At 43.1% G+C, this 18,843-nt stretch overlaps 1 protein-coding gene and 1 pseudogene across 1 annotated transcript; one reads left to right on the top strand and one right to left on the bottom strand.

The window, feature by feature from the left end:
• Positions 1-2,735: 2,735 nt before the first annotated feature.
• LOC126590719 (uncharacterized) lies at positions 2,736-4,546 on the bottom strand. The gene has a single exon (XM_050256213.1). The coding sequence runs from the start codon at positions 3,635-3,637 to the stop codon at positions 3,200-3,202; it is 438 nt and encodes a 145-aa protein (XP_050112170.1). The 5' UTR covers positions 3,638-4,546; the 3' UTR covers positions 2,736-3,199.
• A 6,379-nt stretch (positions 4,547-10,925) lies between these two features.
• LOC126589327 (UDP-glycosyltransferase 87A2-like) lies at positions 10,926-11,839 on the top strand (annotated as a pseudogene).
• Positions 11,840-18,843: the final 7,004 nt, after the last annotated feature.

Genomic DNA, 18,843 nt, shown 5'->3' with positions numbered 1-18,843 from the left:
TGAAGAAGGAAGAGGTCAGACAAATCAAGATCTTAGAAGTGCAAGAAATGAGCTTCTACTGGTAGAGATTCAAGTGTGTTGTGGAACTTAATGCCAGCCTCTATAAAAATCTGCACTCGACGGAGCTTCAGAAATCGAAGAGGCGTTTGCTTTCTCAAAAGCTGGGCTGCTCAGAGACCACGAGGGCCGATCTCAGAAATCGAAGAAGCACCTGCTTTTTCAGCCTCGTCAGCACCTGTCACATGCACAATCAGCTTTGCGGAAATTACGGGCACTCTGTCGAAGATTTCTGGTGAAGTAGAAAGCACGTGAATCTTACTGTTCAATCACCGCTCTCCATATGCACCATCAACTCCTCGGGTACCACATATAACTTTGTCAAAGATCTCTGACAAAGTTTAGGCACGAGAATTTCGAAGTTCCAGCTACCCTACTATTACCCATAAGGGTAAAGGAACAGCACCACTGCTTGACAACTGGAAAGTCCCTATGTGTGTCGACCTCCGTGTTTTGCGGCAAGACAGGTTGGCAAGAACGTCCAACCTTTACTCACATTCGAGAAAAGACTCCCAACATAATTACTTTCTCAAAAACCGGAGTAGCACCGCTTTCCGAATCTCGAGAGTCAGATCCTCGACGGGATTGCTTGTTCGAAAACCGAAGAGGCACAACTCTCAGAACTTCGAGAGCCAGATTTCCTTAGATAAAGCTTGTCTGTAATCTTCACACGTAATATCAGCTTTCCAGATACCACATACCACTTTTTCAAAGTGCTCTGACAAAATTAAAACACGTGAAGCTGGCAGCTCCCACTACATTGCTGTGACCAAGAAGGGTAAAGGAATAGCATTACTACTTGTTATTGGGAAATCCCTATATACATTGACCTCCCTTCTCAACGGACAGGCAAACCTGCAAAAATGCTCAACCCTTTCTCGCATTCGAAAAGGCACCCTCAACATAACCTCTCGAAATACTCAGCTTTATTTCCCCCCGATAATACCTCAGCAAATAAGCCACACCAAGAACAAGAGTATCTCATATCATCAGGGTCGAAAGCAAGAGTATCCCATATCATGCTTTCTCCCTGTCTTTGTCTTTGTCCTTGTCCACACCTGCAGGACAAGGAGAAAGAGAGCAGTCAGTCGGAACCTGAAATCAAACCTCCAATTTGGAACTGACTGCCTGGAGCCTTTGCCTGGTTGCTTACTTAGCATTGCTCTCGAGTACTCATCCTCAACTGCTGTCAAGGTCACGAATTCCACCGGCAAATACCTCATGACAGTTGATCAGATATTGGCTCTTTACACTGAAGCTGCCAAGCGTGGATGAGTCACTATGAAGGAATGTTCTGAAGGACCATTTAAATGCAAAGGTTGCACACCACTTCTGCCATGCAAAAGATTGAAGCAGAAGGTTCAACGGTGAGCTGAAACAGATCACTACAGCACGACACATTTCCATACCACATTCATTATTCCGTCAACAGCAAAAGTATCCCATATCATCAAGGTCGAACGTACTCTAGATTTGATGGACTTGTTTTGACCCTCAAATTTTTGAGTCGGCCTTATACTCTGAAGGGCACCAGAAAACCCTCCAGCACAGTTCAAGAATAAGCCTGTGGAAAGTTACTTCTTCAAAAGCAAAAGTATCTCATATCATCTCTTATCCATTTGCTTCTCCTTATCCTGGCAGTTGAATGAGAGACAAGGAGAATGAGAACAATCAACCGGAAGCCGAAGTCAAACCTCTGATCCTGGGTTGCTTACTTGGAAGTTTGACTGCTTACCTTGTCTGTCACCTCTTTCGGCAGATCTCCTAGCTCGGCGACTTGGGGGACTCCTACTATAGGGTTTGTATCACACTTGACTAAGCCCGAAACTACAACTAAGCTTCAAGTGAAATTGATACATTACCTTGTGCGTCAACATCAGCTAAATACACCATTCCCGGATGGAGGAAAGGTACTTCCAGAGAAGGGCAGATGAAGATAAGACCACACTTCGGTACTTAGAAGTTTCGTGATTACTCAAGGGATTGGATCTTGCAAGTCCCCAACCGAGGAGTTTCCCTCACTCGGGAACTTAGGGGAGCACTGTTTGTACCATACTTGACCAATCCCGAAACTACCGAGCACCGGCCAACGCTATACTGTCAAGGACCCAGAAGAGTTCCCCTCCGACCAGGAGGCCAATCACTACTCGACACGTGCACTGTTTGTACCATACTTGACCAATCCCGAAACTACCGAGCACCGGCCAACGCTATACTGTCAAGGACCCAGAAGAGTTCCCCTCCGACCAGGAGGCCAATCACTACTCGACACGTGTCAAGATTAGAAGCCAATCAGAGCGCAGCACGTGTCAACATCAAGAACCAATCATAACATGACACATGTCAATGTGACAAAGCTACAAGTTTTTCTATAAATAGGGGTCATTCCCCCACAATATTGCCTAATGCCATTTGTGTTAAATCATTCACAAGAACTCACTAAATTGAGAGCTTGATCCTTTGTACTTGTGTAAGCCCTTCACTACTAATAAGAACTCCTCTACTCCGTGGACGTAGCCAATCTGGGTGAACCACGTACATCCTGTGTTTGCTTCTCTGTCTTTATTCATTTACGTACTTATCCTCACTAGTGACCGAAGCAACCAAGCGAAGGTCATAAAACCTGACACTTTCTGTTGTACCAAAGTCTTCGCTGATTTTGTGCATCAACAAATAGTAACCTCATTGTGGAGGATTGGAGGGTTGGATGGAGGGTGAGGAAGGTTGAGGATAAAATTGACCATTTGGTGACAAGAGAGGAGATTGCAGGGTTAGTGAAGAAGTTTATGGATTTGGAAGATGATGAAGGGAAGGAAATGAGGAGAGACAGAGAACTTACGCGGTTATGTCATGATGCCATTGCAGAAGGTGGATCATCTCATACCAACATGAAGGCCTTCATTAGACATTTCGCAGAGGGTGTGCGTGAGGATTGAGCATTTCTTGTTTTGTTTTGTTTTGTTTTGTTTTTTTTTAAGAACAAGGAAATAGCATTCCAGGGCACAGAGGCCAGAGAGGAAACAAGATAGTCAACAAAGAGGCAAACAACAGACAAGAAAAAGTAAGGAAGGTAGTGTAAAGAGTTACAAACAGAGACTCTTCCACTAGGCAAAAACGTCACCCCCTACACCACCACCTACAGCTAATGAGGACATGGAAGACCATCATTGTTTAAAACAAAAACCAGCGAAGATGGTGGCCTATCGACCCAAACAACATCACACAGCTCCGCAAAATCACGCGACGTAAGAGCATCAGCCGCCATATTGGCTGATCTTGGGACCCAAGACCAGCGACAGTTCTGGAAGTCTTCCCCCAAGAGCTTCATCCTTTCTAATGTAGGACTAGCCTCCCAACTGCCATTCTTCATAGAATTTGAGAGGCAAGAAATCGCCTCGGAAGAGTCAGATTCCAGGATTACCTTAGAAAAACCCAAAGCTGCACCCAGTTCACATCCGCGAAGCAAAGCCAAAGCTTCGGCAACAGCAGCACATGGGGCCCGAATGTGGTATCGAGCTGCCGCAATGAAATGAGCCTTAGTGTCTCGTAAAACCACTCCCACAAACCCCAAACACGACATCTTGAACCAGCTGGCATCAACATTTATTTTAGTGAAAGGGGGAGGAGGAGGAACCCAAAAAGTGGCTCGGCCTAGAGCCTGGCTGACACACTCCTAAACCCTAGAAACCACCGAATCGTTGGAAACAGCCAGGAAAGACCTCACCGCATTAGAGATGGCCAAAACAACATTTAATGGGTTGATTCGCACCTGGTTAAACACAAAAGCACACCTGGCTTTCCAAATATACCAACAAGTGTAAGCCACCATTGTTTGGATTCATAATAACTCAACAGAATTACCAATATTAGGATTAAAAATATCATGCAACCAACTTATCCATGAGTTAATAGCCAGCCTGTTTATCTTATAACCCAAAACCCCTCTAAACCAAACAGCTTGAACCCATGGGCAGACAAGGAATAAATGTTCAATACTTTCGTCATCGCCCAAGCAAATAGGACAGGTGGGGGAAGTGGTAGACCGCCTCTTGTACAGATTCGCTTTAGTTGCCAAGATATTGTGCATAGAGTTCCATAGAAAATGGCGGATCTTTGGTGGAACATCGACCTTCCATATACAATTCCACAGCTTCTCCGGGATAGATCGAACAAGAGGTAGGCGATGATCTCTCATGCTCAGAGACCTTGATTGCAACCATCTATACCCAGATTTTACCGTGTACCTACCATTTTTTGTTGCAGCCCAAATCAAACGATCTCGTCTACTAATATCCCCAATAGGCGTACCTTCAATTGCCTCTTGGTCAGCCACCGAAAGGAAAGGAAGTAGAAAAATGATATCCCAATCACGAGACTGAGGGAAAATAAGCGAGCTAACATGAAGGTTTCTAGTCACCATAGCCTCACCAAGCGGAGAAGAATGCTCCAAAGGAATTAAGGGTAACCAGCGATCAACCCAGACTCTCACATCCTGACCTCCTATAATTTGCCAGTGAGTTCCATTAATAAGAAGATCACGACCCATAAGAAGGTTACTCCAAGCCCAAGAGGCCCTACCCCTTTTTTTGGCATCCAAGAAAGAGCAATTGGGAAAGTAACGAGCCTTAATCACTTTAGCACACAGTGAGGATGGATCACAAAGAAAACGCCAACATTGTTTTGCTAGAAGCGCATCATTGAATTCCATGAAGTTTCGAAAGCCCAAACCCCCCAAATTCTTAGGGAGGCCCAAGACCTTCTTCGACACTCAGTGAATTTTATTGTCACCACTCATGTTTCCCCACCAAAAACTAGCAACCAAAGTGTCCAACTCCTCACATACCATAGCCGGAAATTTAAAGATATTCATTGGATATGCAGGTATAGCCTGAACAACCGCCTTAATTAGGACCTCTTTGCCCGCCTTCGAAAGGGTACTGTTTTTCCACCCTTGAAGTTTCTCTATAATTCTCCCCTTCACATAAGCGAGGCCCTGTTTCTTTGAGCGTCCCCATAAAGTCGGGACTCCCAAATAAGTACCCGGGTTGTCAACTACCGGCATGCCAAGAATAGATCCTAACTCCTCAGAAACTCTCACCGGAGTATTCGCCCCAAAGAAAACACTGAATTTTTGTAAGTTTACTTCCTGACCTGAGGCATCACAGAACGACCTAAGGAGATTGACAAGATTCCTGCAATTTTTCTCATTTGCTCTAAAAAAAATTAACATATCATCTGCAAAGAAAATATGGGAAAGAACTGGCCCAGTGACTCCCAATTTCACATCATCCAAAGACTTGTTTTCCACCGCAACTTGGATCAATCTGAATAAAACTTCTCCAATCAGAAGGAACAAATACGGTGATAGAGGGTCTCCCTGCCGTAGGCCTCTAGAATGAGCAAACTTGTTTCCGGAATGCCCATTGAGAATGACAGCAAACTTGACAGGAGACACACATCCCATGATAAGTTTCCTCCACTGTCTGCAGAAACCCAATTTTTCCATTGTTACCTTCAGAAAATCCCATTCGACTCTATCATAAGCTTTTTGCATGTCCACTTTAATACCCAACTCGAACTTATTTTTTGACTTGCGCCCTTTCAGAAAATGAAACACCTCATGTCCTATCCCAATATTATCCTGAATCTGTCTTCCTGCCACAAAAGCATTCTGAGAAGGAGAAATAATCTTCGGTAGAATGACTTTTAACCTGTTAGCCAGAACTTTGGATAACACCTTGTAAGAATAATTGCATAGGCTTATAGGACAAAAATGAGGCGCTGACTCTGGGTTTGGAATCTTTGGGATCAACACAATATGGGTGTTAGTTATCTCCGTCGGGCTGACCACATCTTGCATTAAAGACCTCACTAGATTGTTTACATCTTCCACAATAATCTCCCAGAAAGACCGGTAAAAAATCCCCTGAAAACCATCCGGACCTGGAGCTTTGAGACCCCCCATTTGAAAAGTAGCCTCATTTATTTCCTCCAAGGAAACCGACTCCATGAGAGCCATATTCATCTCATCTGTAACTCCAGTATTTATGCCTTACAACAAGTTTCCCTAGTCCCGAGGTCCCCCCGATTTGAAAACATTTAGAAAATGATTATCCACCAGCTTCCGGATTTGGGTGGGATTCTCCACCCAACTGTCTTCACCATCTTTTAACTTTAGTACCATATTTCGTCTGCGTCTCTGTAGAGTGGATTGATGGAAAAACTTAGTGTTCGCATCTCCTTCCCATAACCATTTCACCCTAGACCTTTGGTGCCAGAAACTTTCCTCTTGAGCCCACAGAGTATCAATAAGTCTGGACTTCTTTTTTATCGCGGATACATTTGTGCTCCAATTCATTTAAAGTTCCCCCAACTGTCCGAGTAACTCCTCAATCTGTAATCTCTTTTTTTTTTTTAAAATTTGTTTCTGCTCCATTTGATCAAGAGAGATCGACAGTCATAGATTTTCTTCACCCATCTCCTTTGGACATCCCCACAGTTCGGCCGGGCCCAACAATTTTCCACCAACTTCCTGCAATCATCTTCCTTCGCCCAAAAAGCTTCAAACCTGAAGAGTTTTCTTCCCTTCTTTCCATCCAACTCCGTTTTGATAATAACCGAACAATGGTCAGACCCCAGAACCGTCCCGTGAATAGCAGTGGAATTTGGCCAAAGATCCTGCCATTTCTTGTTTATCAGACCTCGGTCTAGACGTTCCTCCACTAGTTCGCCATTCCTCATTCCTCGCCATGAGCTCCGCCCGATTTTTCATGATCCCAAATAAATTCATTGAAATCCCCCCACAAAGCCAGGGCATATCAGAAGAGGTAAAGTGATCCTTCATCCATCCCCAGAATTCCGCTTTTTCGGCTCTATAAGCTGTTCTGTAAATCCCAGTGACACGAACCCATTGCTGTATCTCACAAGACTTCACATGAGCATCAATTACATGTTTAGAGGAGAAGAGAATGTTCACCTCTATTGAATCCTCCCACCATAAACTTAGGCCGCCTACCCTTCCCATGGGAGCAACTTTAAACCCATTCGTGAACCCCATCATTCTACGTACTCCATTAATTCTATGATCTTTCATCTTTGTTTCAGAAAGAAAGATCATATAGGGTCTTGCATGTCTTATCTGCCCATGAAGGGCCCGAACTACTGTGTCCGACCCCAGACCACGGCAGTTCCAAAATAGAAAGATCATGGGGACTTTGCGGTTGTTGAGGGCTAGCCGCCACCATCCCAGGCCAGAAGACCCGCATCTTTTACAGAGAAAGCACTATCAGAACCCCTGCCTTTCTTTTGAGGAGATTGTGATATTTCCATCACTGGAGGTTCCCTTTTCCTTTTTCTGTCTATTTCTAACCGAAGGAGAAGAGTCTGGGAAAGTCAATGATCCACCCTCTCCCTGATCATTTACTTTACCCCTATCAGCCACTTGTTGCAATGTAGTCGTCTCCTCATTGATCTCATGTATAACAACCGATTGCATACCGGCCCCCGGCTGCTACACATTCAAGTTTTTAAAAAAAGTATAGCAACTAGACCTAGTGCCCCATAACGATTGTCTTACACCCTGTGGAATAAGCCAATGTAGCTGATTATTTGTCCCCACCAAACCTTCGATGTGCCTCTGGTCACGAGACCTCATTTGCCACTTTTTCCTCCCATTTGGTTGGATATCACTTCCTTCTCCCTGAACTTGCACCTTATCCCTATCCTTTACACTATCCGCAGAAAACTCTGTGGAATGATCCAGCCTAGTAGTCCCCAAAGAAGTTAAATATGTAGCAGGCAATCTGACCGCTCCAGCTTTCCTTCGATCACCCGTTCCTGTCATCATGACTTTTGATACCTCCGTCACATCCCTAACTGGAGGTTCCTTCATCCAAACTCCGAAACCTGCTGCCCCGGCTTTGGCTGCCTTAAAAGTGCAATCCATATTAACATGTCTTAGGCGTCCACATCTATAGCAGAAATCTTGTAATCTCTCATAGTAAAATTCTACCCACGTATCTCAATTATTCTATCTTCTTAACCAGCATCCAGTAACTAGTGGTTTGGTCGAGTCAATCAAAAGTCTAACCTTAAAAAACCTGCGAGTTTTTACTAGATCTTCCATAGCCATACATGTCCCCACCTCTGTAGTCAACCGTTTGACATTCTCTAAAGAGGTGATGCAAAGAGGGACTCCTCGTATATGGACCCAAAACAGGACTTTCTCCACTTCAACTTCCTCCAAAGCAAGCACTGCGGGCCAAATATTGACCAAGAAGTTTTTTTTCATAACCCTCCAAGGCACCTGATCAAGAATCTTTACTGCCACACTTTCATCTGGGACCGTGATGATAAAGATGTTGTCTTTTACCCATTTGATCTCTATTTCACCATAACTCTTCCAAGGCGCACGTAGAATGTTCCTCACTCCCCATCTGTAGGTTTGTTCGCTAGCACCTAACCCACAAGTTTAACACCTTGCTCCATAGCTAACAAGTCCATTGCTTTCTCCAAATGAACCATAAGCTCATCCACTCCCTGCTGCGCCATATCCGAATTGAGCTGCAAAGTTTGACTCGTTTGCACTGCAGAGTACTTCAAGTGCAACAAATGGGCTTTTTCCAGTCGAACAACAGAGTAAATAGTATTCTTTTCCACCCCACAATCAGTTTCTTTTGTTTGTTGTAAATATAAGATAATGGCAATTAATATTGGTGGTTGGAGTAACCTGTATCCGGTGGAAATTGAAGACCTAAAGCCTTTAATAGTTATGGGTTTCGTCTCATTACAGTCAGGCATAATCATCTGTGTCAGACTCCCCTTCCGACTCATTTTTTCGGAGATTAGGGAACTCAGCTTCCCCATTAAGACAAGGACCACATGGGCCAAACCCTTCCCCCAATTCTGACAAAAACTAATTAGGGCTTGAAAGGGGCGAAAATGATCCAAAATAATACTAAAGAAACAAAGCGGAAATACAATCCCCAACCACCCTTATTACTAAATCACCATCCGAAAACACAACAATTAATGGAAGAAAACCAGAACAGCGATTGTTATCTTTGTTGGTCATGGTCGACTTTTTTCTCCCTGGTTCTGAGTATTTTAACCCTTGTCCCACCTGGTCAGCATTTCTTGTTTTGTTGTTTGCCTTTGTTTTGTTCTTTTTTTTCTATCAAATAAAACTCAACCTTTTGTTGATGTTTGTGATGAAAGTGTTTAAAACTTCTAGGCACATGTTAGTTGACTGATTCAAAATTCTAACTTCAAGGGGTCTTAGTTTAAAGATCTTCCTTTTTCTAACAAATTGAAATTAATATGGAAATTGAGTTTTCTGTTTCTATGTGATAGATTCTAGAGACCAAATTACAGGGATTTTTTCATCTAATTTAGCAGACCTTGGAGAAGTGTTTCGAAGAATCGACCCTAAAGTCATAAAGCTTGCTCTGGAATGCATTTCATGGGTTCCAAAAGCTCAGTGTTTTCTGTTCACTACAATTTATGAGCTCGAACCTGAAACCTTCCACTCTTTCTATTTGGGTTAAAACTTGAACTTTGGGCTCAAAAGGGAATTGGCCCAAAAGAAGGACTAGGAGGAAAGGAGCCCGAAGCTCAGCCAAAGCCCAGAAGGCAGAAAAGGCCTTTTCCCGACTATGTGCAGATCATTTGAACCACTTATTCACCTAATTAGAGACCAAGTGGTGTAGACCAGCCAACTAATCTGCCTAAAATCACTTTACAGTGGCAGTACAAGTAAAAAACTGATGAGTCATTGCCCTTCAAGCTGCATTCGGGCAAGATTAATGCTACAGAAGGCCAAGTCAAACTGTCTATAAAGGAAGAAAGAGAAATCAGAGATGAGGACACTCAAACAAACAAACAAATACAACCACAAACTTTGCTCAAGCCAGATTTGCCTTCAACGAAGCCGTAGTCAGCCCAAGCCTTCATCCCTTTCGGGATCAACCCTCACCAAAAGCCTTTGTAAAAGCTCTGCTACCTTGTCTAAATCTTACTGTAGTATCGATTTCTTTCTGTAAACTCATCCCCCTATCCTTTTCTCTAAGCTCTTAAACCCCTTTATCAGTCATAAAGATAGGAAGTTGCAAGACGACAGGCCTTGCCCGACCCTCTTTGTTTTTGTTTTTTCATTCATAAGTCTAGTAATATGTTGTATACTTCCATTGGTATCCAAGTTATTTCTAGCAAGTTAATGCTTAAAAGACTCCTCAGTTCTTGAATTCGATTGGAATCTGTATTCACAGTTTAAATCAGATCTAAGTTATAAACCCTCGGACATGTAAGATTGATCATTCAAAAGTCCTTGGTCTCAAGGCATAAAAAAGAACCTTATGTGGATTTAACCCATCCACGACAGTCTTTGATAAGAAGAAGTCCGAAGTTACTTGGGGCGCAAGTAATCGACCTATTTCCTAGTTTTATTTCTGTTATATTATGATTATCGTAGAACATTTGAGTATAGAAGTAATTTTGATGGGAAGCCTCAAGGCCTACACCTAAGGCCCTACAAAGGCACCTATTTGGATTCATTCTACTCTTCGGGCTCGGGTAATTAGAAGTATAATAGTCATAACACTTATGCAATCAATGAAACAAACATTATATGTTCGAGTACTGGGTTAGTTATTGATTGAGAGCCTCAAGGCCTACACCTAAGGCCCCACAAAGACACTTTTCATAAACTAAAACAGCTTCTCGGGTATATATACAATTAAAACTCAACATCTGTTTTACATCTGCCATGCTGAAGATGGCAATGGCACGCCTGAACACCTAAAAGTTAATCTTAATTGTGAGCCTAAAGGCCTACACCTAAGGCCCTATAAAGACACATTTCAAAGTTAACCATGTCCCTTTCTTTCAGCCTTGCCCGACAAGCCTTGCTCGACAAGTTTTGCCCGACAAGCCCGCCAGTGAGCAGAAGCCCGACAGAAAGTATCAACCTGCGCCAACCTCTCGGGGAGCTGTGTGCTCGTCCGCTAGGAAACATCCCCAACGAAAATTCTAGCCACAAACACTTTCCAGGAGAAATTCCCATTCCCTGTGTACCCAATTGGTCTTGCCATACCTTACTTGGAGCTTGGAAAAAATTCCTCTGTGTCAGTTGGTGACAATGGCATTGACTATATGAAATGGTTTGATTCCCAACCAATAGCCTCTATCTTGTACATCTCATTGGGGAGTTTTCTTTCTGTTTCAAACATGCAGATGTATGAAATCGCAGCCGGGCTGAAATGTAGCGGGGGTTCGGTTCTTGTGGGTTGTGCGGGGGGAGGTGGCTCGATTGAGTGAGAGCTGTAGTGGTAGCGATGGTATGGGGTTGGTGGTGCCATGGTGTAAGCAACTTAAAGTGTTGTGCCATTCTTCTGTGGGTGGGTTTTGGTCACATTGTGGATGGAATTCGACTTTAGAAGCTATTTTCGTCGGTGTCCCAATGCTTACTTCTCCTCTTTTTCTCGATCAAATTCCAAACAACTGGCAAATAGTTGAAGGATGGAAGATTGGCAAGAGGGTTAAATCAGAGGTACATGATGAAAAGTTGATGACAAGAGAAGAGGTTGCTGAGCTTGTGAAGAGATTTATGGATCCTGAAAGCAGTGATGGGACTGAAATGAGGAGAAGGGCGAAAAAGCTCGGAGATTTGTGATACCGAGTGATTGCAAAATGAGGTTCATCTGATACAAATCTTGATGATTTTATCAGGGATATTGGCAAAGCTACCTGCAATCTTCAAATGGAGACACGACTTCCTTATCCATGATCCATTTAACATGGCTGTGCGTGGTATATATCTACTTGGGCTTGGAGGTTCAGTATGCAAATTAGCCTTGTATCTGGTATGTAAAATAGTGTAGAATCTAAATAAGTTTCCTTCCAATGTGTGCTCTTAACTCCTTTTCTATCAAATAAAACTCTTGATGTTTCTTATGGAAGTGTTTAAAACTTGTAGTCACTTGTTCAGTGGCAGATTCATAATTCGTGGAGCACTTGGTGTTTCTATCGTCCTTTGTCGAGGCATGCTACGTAGATGTTGAGATCTACCAAGTGCTGTCGAGACCATATGTCGAGTGATGCATCTTACCGACAGATATTGACAAGTCATGCAGAGTGTATCGAGATATGACAAACATGCATTAATTAAAAGGAAAACTAATGAAAATGACTTGAAAACTTTGAGTTTTAATTATAAGAACAAAATAAAAAATAAAGTGAATAGTACAAGGATTGACTTTTTAGTGTAAAAATATGGTTTTTCGTTAAAATGAACGGTACTATGAGTTTTTCGTTAAAGTTCCCTTAATTAAATGGTTGCCACAAAAAAAAAAAAATTCATACTAGACATCTAGAGAGTCCATAGAAGACCTTCACTAGCATTTTTCCGAACTCAAGAGCGTCCGAGACCACTGGTTTCTACGTGGATCTGCCCAAGCACTTGTGTTGCTTTAAGTGTTCATACCTGGCTCAGTATTTACCATGAGAACATGAATCACATGTTTAATAGACTGTATATTCAATTGAAATTTTAAAGATTTTAAAAGTGTTTTAAAAGTTTGGCAGTATAACATCTACACTATCTAACAAAGAAAAAAATGAACTTGACATGCTATACATAATTGAACAAAGAAATTTGTTCACGTTCTAAGTGCTATTAGGAAGGATAGTGCTATTTCTCATTCTTATTGGAGAGTTCATTCTTATTAAAGGGGGAAGATCTCCTTCCTCATTAATGCAACATCTTTCGTAATGAACGTCATAGTTGACATTGTTTATTCTCTTTATCTTATTTTAAAAATTAATTTAGAAAAGTACTTTAGTTTAAAAATGATTTAACTGTTCATACAAAACAAAAAAATTAACGATTCATCGTGAAAAACTTATAATCGCCTTTGTTCCATCACAAGCGATTTGCTTTAGATTATCTCGGCACTAAAGGATCCTTCCATTAATATGTCTCCCATTGGCCATATTTTTGAAGATTCCAGAGACCTACTGAGGAGGCTGAGGAGGATCGCTAAGGATTCTTATACCCACGTCAGTCGTCAAGCCAATAATGTTGCTCATCATCTAGCTCGTTATGCCCTTGGAGCTGTTAGTCCTTGTATTTGGTTAGATGCACCTCCCGGCTTTATAGCCGATGTGATCTTGGAGGATGTTCATCAATGGTAATGGACTGACCTTTGTGTTCTCCTTTTGTGGTAAAAGAGAAATGCTAAAAGGATTTTTTCAAAATAGAGACTCATTATCAATTTTTTGTCACTTCATAGTTTAACGTCAATTTCCGTACCAACATTATAAAACAATGTAAAAAATAAGGGGGTTTTAACGAAAAACCCATGGTACTGTTCACTTTAACGAAAAATCACATTTTTACACTAAAAAGTCAAATATGATACTATTCATTTTACTCTTTATTTTGTCTTTATCATTAAAACTCAAAGTTTTCAAACTCTTTTCTTTGGTTTTCTTAAAAAATAATTCTCAAAAATGTTAAGTGTCAAAGAATTTGTGAAAAACTTCACTTTTGAAAGACTTCCCTAGCATTTCTTTTTGTAACTTTGCTATCAATGCAATATTATCGTTTTCATTATAAAAAAATATTTCTATCAAATCAAGCAAGCTTTCATAAAAGAACTTGGAATGTCTGTTCTCTCCGTTTCATCATTTCATGTTTGTCTCGTGCCCTTTTATATTATATGGTTACGGTTAAGTTATATCAATATTTTTATTGATTTTTATAAAAAAATAAGAAGATAAAAAGTAATGAGAATATAAAATGTTGACGTGGCTTAATCATGACCACATAAATAAAAAAAGGACATGGAAATGATATGGGATGTGAGGACAGACAATCTAAGCCGATGTGAGGACAGACAATCTAAGTCCTTCATAAAAAGAGAGTATTTTGATCAAATCAAGCAAGCCAAGCCAACAATGGAAAGTTGGAAACTTAATTTCAGATGTAATTGCCTTCTTTCTCCTCTGTTTGTACCATACTTGACCAATCCCGAAACTACCGAGCACCGGCCAACGCTATACTGTCAAGGACCCAGAAGAGTTCCCCTCCGACCAGGAGGCCAATCACTACTCGACACGTGTCAAGATTAGAAGCCAATCAGAGCGCAGCACGTGTCAACATCAAGAACCAATCATAACATGACACATGTCAATGTGACAAAGCTACAAGTTTTTCTATAAATAGGGGTCATTCCCCCACAATATTGCCTAATGCCATTTTGTGTTAAATCATTCACAAGAACTCACTAAATTGAGAGCTTGATCCTTTGTACTTGTGTAAGCCCTTCACTACTAATAAGAACTCCTCTACTCCGTGGACGTAGCCAATCTGGGTGAACCACGTACATCCTGTGTTTGCTTCTCTGTCTCTATTCATTTACGTACTTATCCTCACTAGTGACCGAAGCAACCAAGCGAAGGTCACAAAACCTGACACTTTCTGTTGTACCAAAGTCTTCGCTGATTTTGTGCATCAACATTTGGCGCCGTCTGTGGGAAACGACACTTATTCCTACTCTCTTCAGCTGTGTCAAGCTGGTTTCTATCATTCGTACACTTTCTTTTGATCAGGCATCCCTCTCCAACATGGGAAGCGAAGGAAGCCACAGCACACAGAATGACACCCCCCTTGCACATAGTGCGAAACAACGAAAGAAAGAAGGAAAACGAGTTCTTCTTCAAGCTAAAGTCGATGAGTTGGAAGCTCAGAACAACAAGATATCAATGAGGAATGAGGTCCTCCAGGAGCAATATGAGAAGCTCTTCGAGACACTCCACGAAGCTAGGCAAGCTCAGACACGCGAGCTTGTTGCCCCCGTGGAAGTCAACCATCAACTGGGTGCCCTTCAACATGGAGGGTCACATGCATTCGACATAGATATCCCTGATAGGGAACAGATTACCCCTCGACTTGATAATCAACATGAGGCTTCTCTTAACCCAGTTGCTTCGACCCGAACCATGAGAAGTGGAGGGAGACACCTCTTTGCTGAAGGGGCAGAAGGATCGAAAGCCGTCTTTCGCGATTGTCGGGATTTCCTGAAGCAACGTCGAGAGAATTCCATCCATATAAGCTCAAAGATTAATGACCCAAGGATTTCTGAGAGACTCGGTCCCCTGCCACGGCCCAAGCCGGCCACCAATTTGGGGAAGGGGCAACAAGTCCTAGAGAGACATGAGGGTACAGGGGACTCAGAGGTGTTCCGACAGACATACCCTGGAAGCCAGTACAGCGAGTCCAGGGAAAAATCACATGCCCTTGATCAAACCTTCCTAATTCCAATAGGAGATGGAGATTTACGAAAGAAAGCTCCAGTGACACATAACTCCGCTCAGGACCCCCTTGTCCTACAACTTTTTGAGGAAGTAAACAAGTTGAAGGCTGAACGTCAGGCTGAAATACCTGACTGGAACCAACCCAGGCCTGGCCCTCTTACAAGGAGGATCCTCAACACCCCCCTTCAAGCAAAGACAAAGCAAAAGCTTGGCTTGCAACTTTATACTGGAAAAGAGGACCCGATTGAGCACCTTAACCTCTTTGAGTCCACCATGGCATACCGGATGCACACCGACGAAGAGCGATGTCTTCTCTTCCCCTCCACCCTCTCTAGTGGAGCTCTAAATTGGTATTGTCGTCTTACACCTGAGACGGTAGACTCATTTGAGGAATTGAGGAAACTATTTGTTTCCCAACACATTTTCCAAACCGATCGCTTGCACTCTGCAGATGACTTGTACACTATCCGCCAGAAGCCAGACGAGTCATTACGTATGTATGCTGGCCGCTTCAGCCATGAATACTCCCGGTGTGCCGAGGCAGACGACAAGACTGCCCTCAAAGCCTTCACGGCAGGCCTACGTGATTGTTTCTTTAAATACATGATCAATGCCAATACTTGGAAGACTTACTCTGAGGTGATGGCGCAGGCTTATAACCATGCCTCCGCCGAGGCAAAGACATATCAGGAGAAACCCCCTACAACCATCCTTTATCAACAAGTGGGAGGTGGAAGCCAGACTCACCTAAATGAGAAGACCTCGACTTTCCAAACAGCAGTGGCACCTCCCCATGCCTTGCATAATGCTTCACCGAATCAACAGACATATCAATTTCAAGGCAAGAGGAAGGATTTCCATCCTCACCACTCTCATTTCAGTAAAAAGAGTAAGGGACACTATCCCGATAACCAAGGGTATCGCCACAATAACGCTCGCCCCCAGGCAGTCAATGCAGTGGGTCAAACCCGCGTCAAGATACCCCCTACCCCAAGGTATGAGACATACACGCCCTTGAATACCACATGCGCGGCCATTTACCCCAGCATAGCTCACCTGATACCAAAGCCAAAGCCGAGGCACCCAGATTACACGCCCCCGAATAACGCGGGCATGTTTTGTTGCTACCATGAGCATAACGGCCATGATAGCGAGAAATGTATCATCCTCCGTGATCGTATTGAAGCTTTGGCACGAGAAGGAAAAATTGATCAATTCCTCCTTCACCCTCAAAGGGATAACCGTAACCAACGCCAGGTGAATGTCATATATTCCATAAGCGGCGGCACACCCATATCTGAATCTTCCAATAGGGCCATGAAAAACAGTGAACGAATTCTGAGGCCTGGTCACCAAGTGTTTCACGTGGAAGACATCAGGGGAGGGAAGTATCAAAAGCCTAACTGGGATCCGATATGTTTCTACCCTGAGGAAGAAAGAGGCATCATCTACCCTCATAACGACCCATTGATCGTGGAGGCTCACATAGCCAACTTTGATGTTCGACCAATCCTCGTAGACACAGGGGCTTCGGTCAATATCATGTTTGCCGAAGCTTTCAGGGCGCTCAGTGTAGCTGAACACTTGCTCGATCGCTCGATTTCTCCTTTGATAAGCTTCTCCGGTGATATCGTGCAACCCTTAGGGAGCATACATTTACCCTTTACTATTGGTACAGGCCCTTACACGGCTACCATTACCACTAACTTCCTAGTGGTTGACTGCCCAACGGCATACAATGTCATCTTTGGGCGCACAGGCATCAATGATCTCAAGGCTATGGTATCCACGCATATGCTGTTGATGAAATTTCCAACCCCCCATGGCAACGGCTACATCAGAGGAGATCAGCTTAGTGCACGATCATGTTACAACACTTCAGTTAAGCAACAACACTTGCCCGGACCCAAGGAAACCCTGTCTGTACATGACCAAGTCACAAAGACCAGCCTAGATGAAGCGAACTTGGATCTTCCTGATAGCAACAATCAACCCGATGATCCTCGAGATGACTCTTTCACCCAGCAAGCCCAACCTGCTGAAGAGTTGGAGAAGGTACCTATCTCAAGAGATTATCCAGATCGCATGGTGAAGATTGGCACCACATTGTCACCACCCCTTCGGTTAGCATTGATATCTTTTTTGAAAGAGAACACTGAAGTCTTCGCCTGGTCATACGAGGACATGCCAGGCATCTCTCCCGATGTCATCTGTCATCGTTTGAGTATTGACCCCAAGATCAAGCCGGTGAGACAGAAGCGAAGATCTTATGACGCTGAACGATACGAGGCAATGAAAGCAGAAGTTGAAAAACTCAAAGGCATAGGCTTTGTCCGCGAAGTCAATTACCCGACATGGGTAGCAAATGTGGTCCTTGTTAAGAAAAATCCAACCAAAGAAAGTCTTTTGCTTCAAAAGGTCTTGTGGAGAATGTGTGTTGACTACACCGACCTAAACAAAGGGTGTCCGAAAGATAGCTTCCCTCTTCCTCTTATTGACAGACTTATAGACTCTACGGCCGGGTGTAAACTCCTGAGCTTCATGGATGCTTACTCAGGATACAACCAAATCCTCATGAACCCTTCGGATCAAGAACACACAGCCTTCACTACCGACAGAGGACTATACTGCTATAAAGTCATGCCTTTCGGCCTAAAGAATGCAGGAGCGACTTATCAGAGACTAGTCAACTCAATGTTCGCCGAGCAGATTGGGAAGAGCATGGAAGTTTACGTTGATGATATGTTAGTCAAGAGCAAACATGCTGACCAACACATCACCAACCTATCTGAAACTTTCACTATTTTGAAGAGGTATCGAATGAGGTTAAACCCCAACAAATGTGCCTTCGGCGTAGGCTCTGGCAAATTCTTAGGTTTCATGATTAGCCAACGAGGCATTGAAGCTAATCCCGAGAAGATCAAAGCAATCCTCGACATGAAGGAACCGGTAACTTCAAAGGACATCCAGAGCCTTACTGGCAAGGTGGCAGCCTTAACCAGGTTCATTTCTAAGGCCACAGACAAATGTGCTCCCTTTTTTAAAGCACTTAAGGGAAGTAGGAAGTACATTACATGGACTGATGAATGTGCCGAGGCATTCAAAAACCTCAAGGAGTACATGAGTAAAGCCCCTCTACTCTCCAAGCCTGAGGTAGGAGACATTCTCATTATCTACCTATCGGTATCAGCTTCAGCCGTAAGTTCCGTTCTCATTCGAAAGGATGGGAATATTGAGCGACCTGTCTACTACGCTAGCAAAGCCTTACAAGATGCGGAGACACGGTACTCTAACATTGAGAAATTGGCTCTGGCATTGGTCATGTCTGCTCGAAAACTCCGCCCTTACTTCCAAGCGCACTCCATCATCGTGCTTACCAATTATCCTCTTCGACAGATACTCCAAAGTCCTGACACTTCAGGGCGAATGATCAAATGGGCAATAGCGTTGGGTGAGTTTGACATCTCCTACCAA

Source organism: Malus sylvestris, chromosome 11, assembly GCF_916048215.2.
Source record: "Malus sylvestris chromosome 11, drMalSylv7.2, whole genome shotgun sequence".
NCBI classification, from domain to species: Eukaryota; Viridiplantae; Streptophyta; class Magnoliopsida; order Rosales; family Rosaceae; genus Malus; species Malus sylvestris.
This window is presented reverse-complemented; position numbering and strand designations above follow the sequence as displayed.

Bases quoted from the DNA above. Each gene is read 5' to 3' on its own strand.
- LOC126590719 (XM_050256213.1), bottom strand. From the start codon at position 3,637: ATGTCGTGTTTGGGGTTTGTGGGAGTGGTTTTACGAGACACTAAGGCT.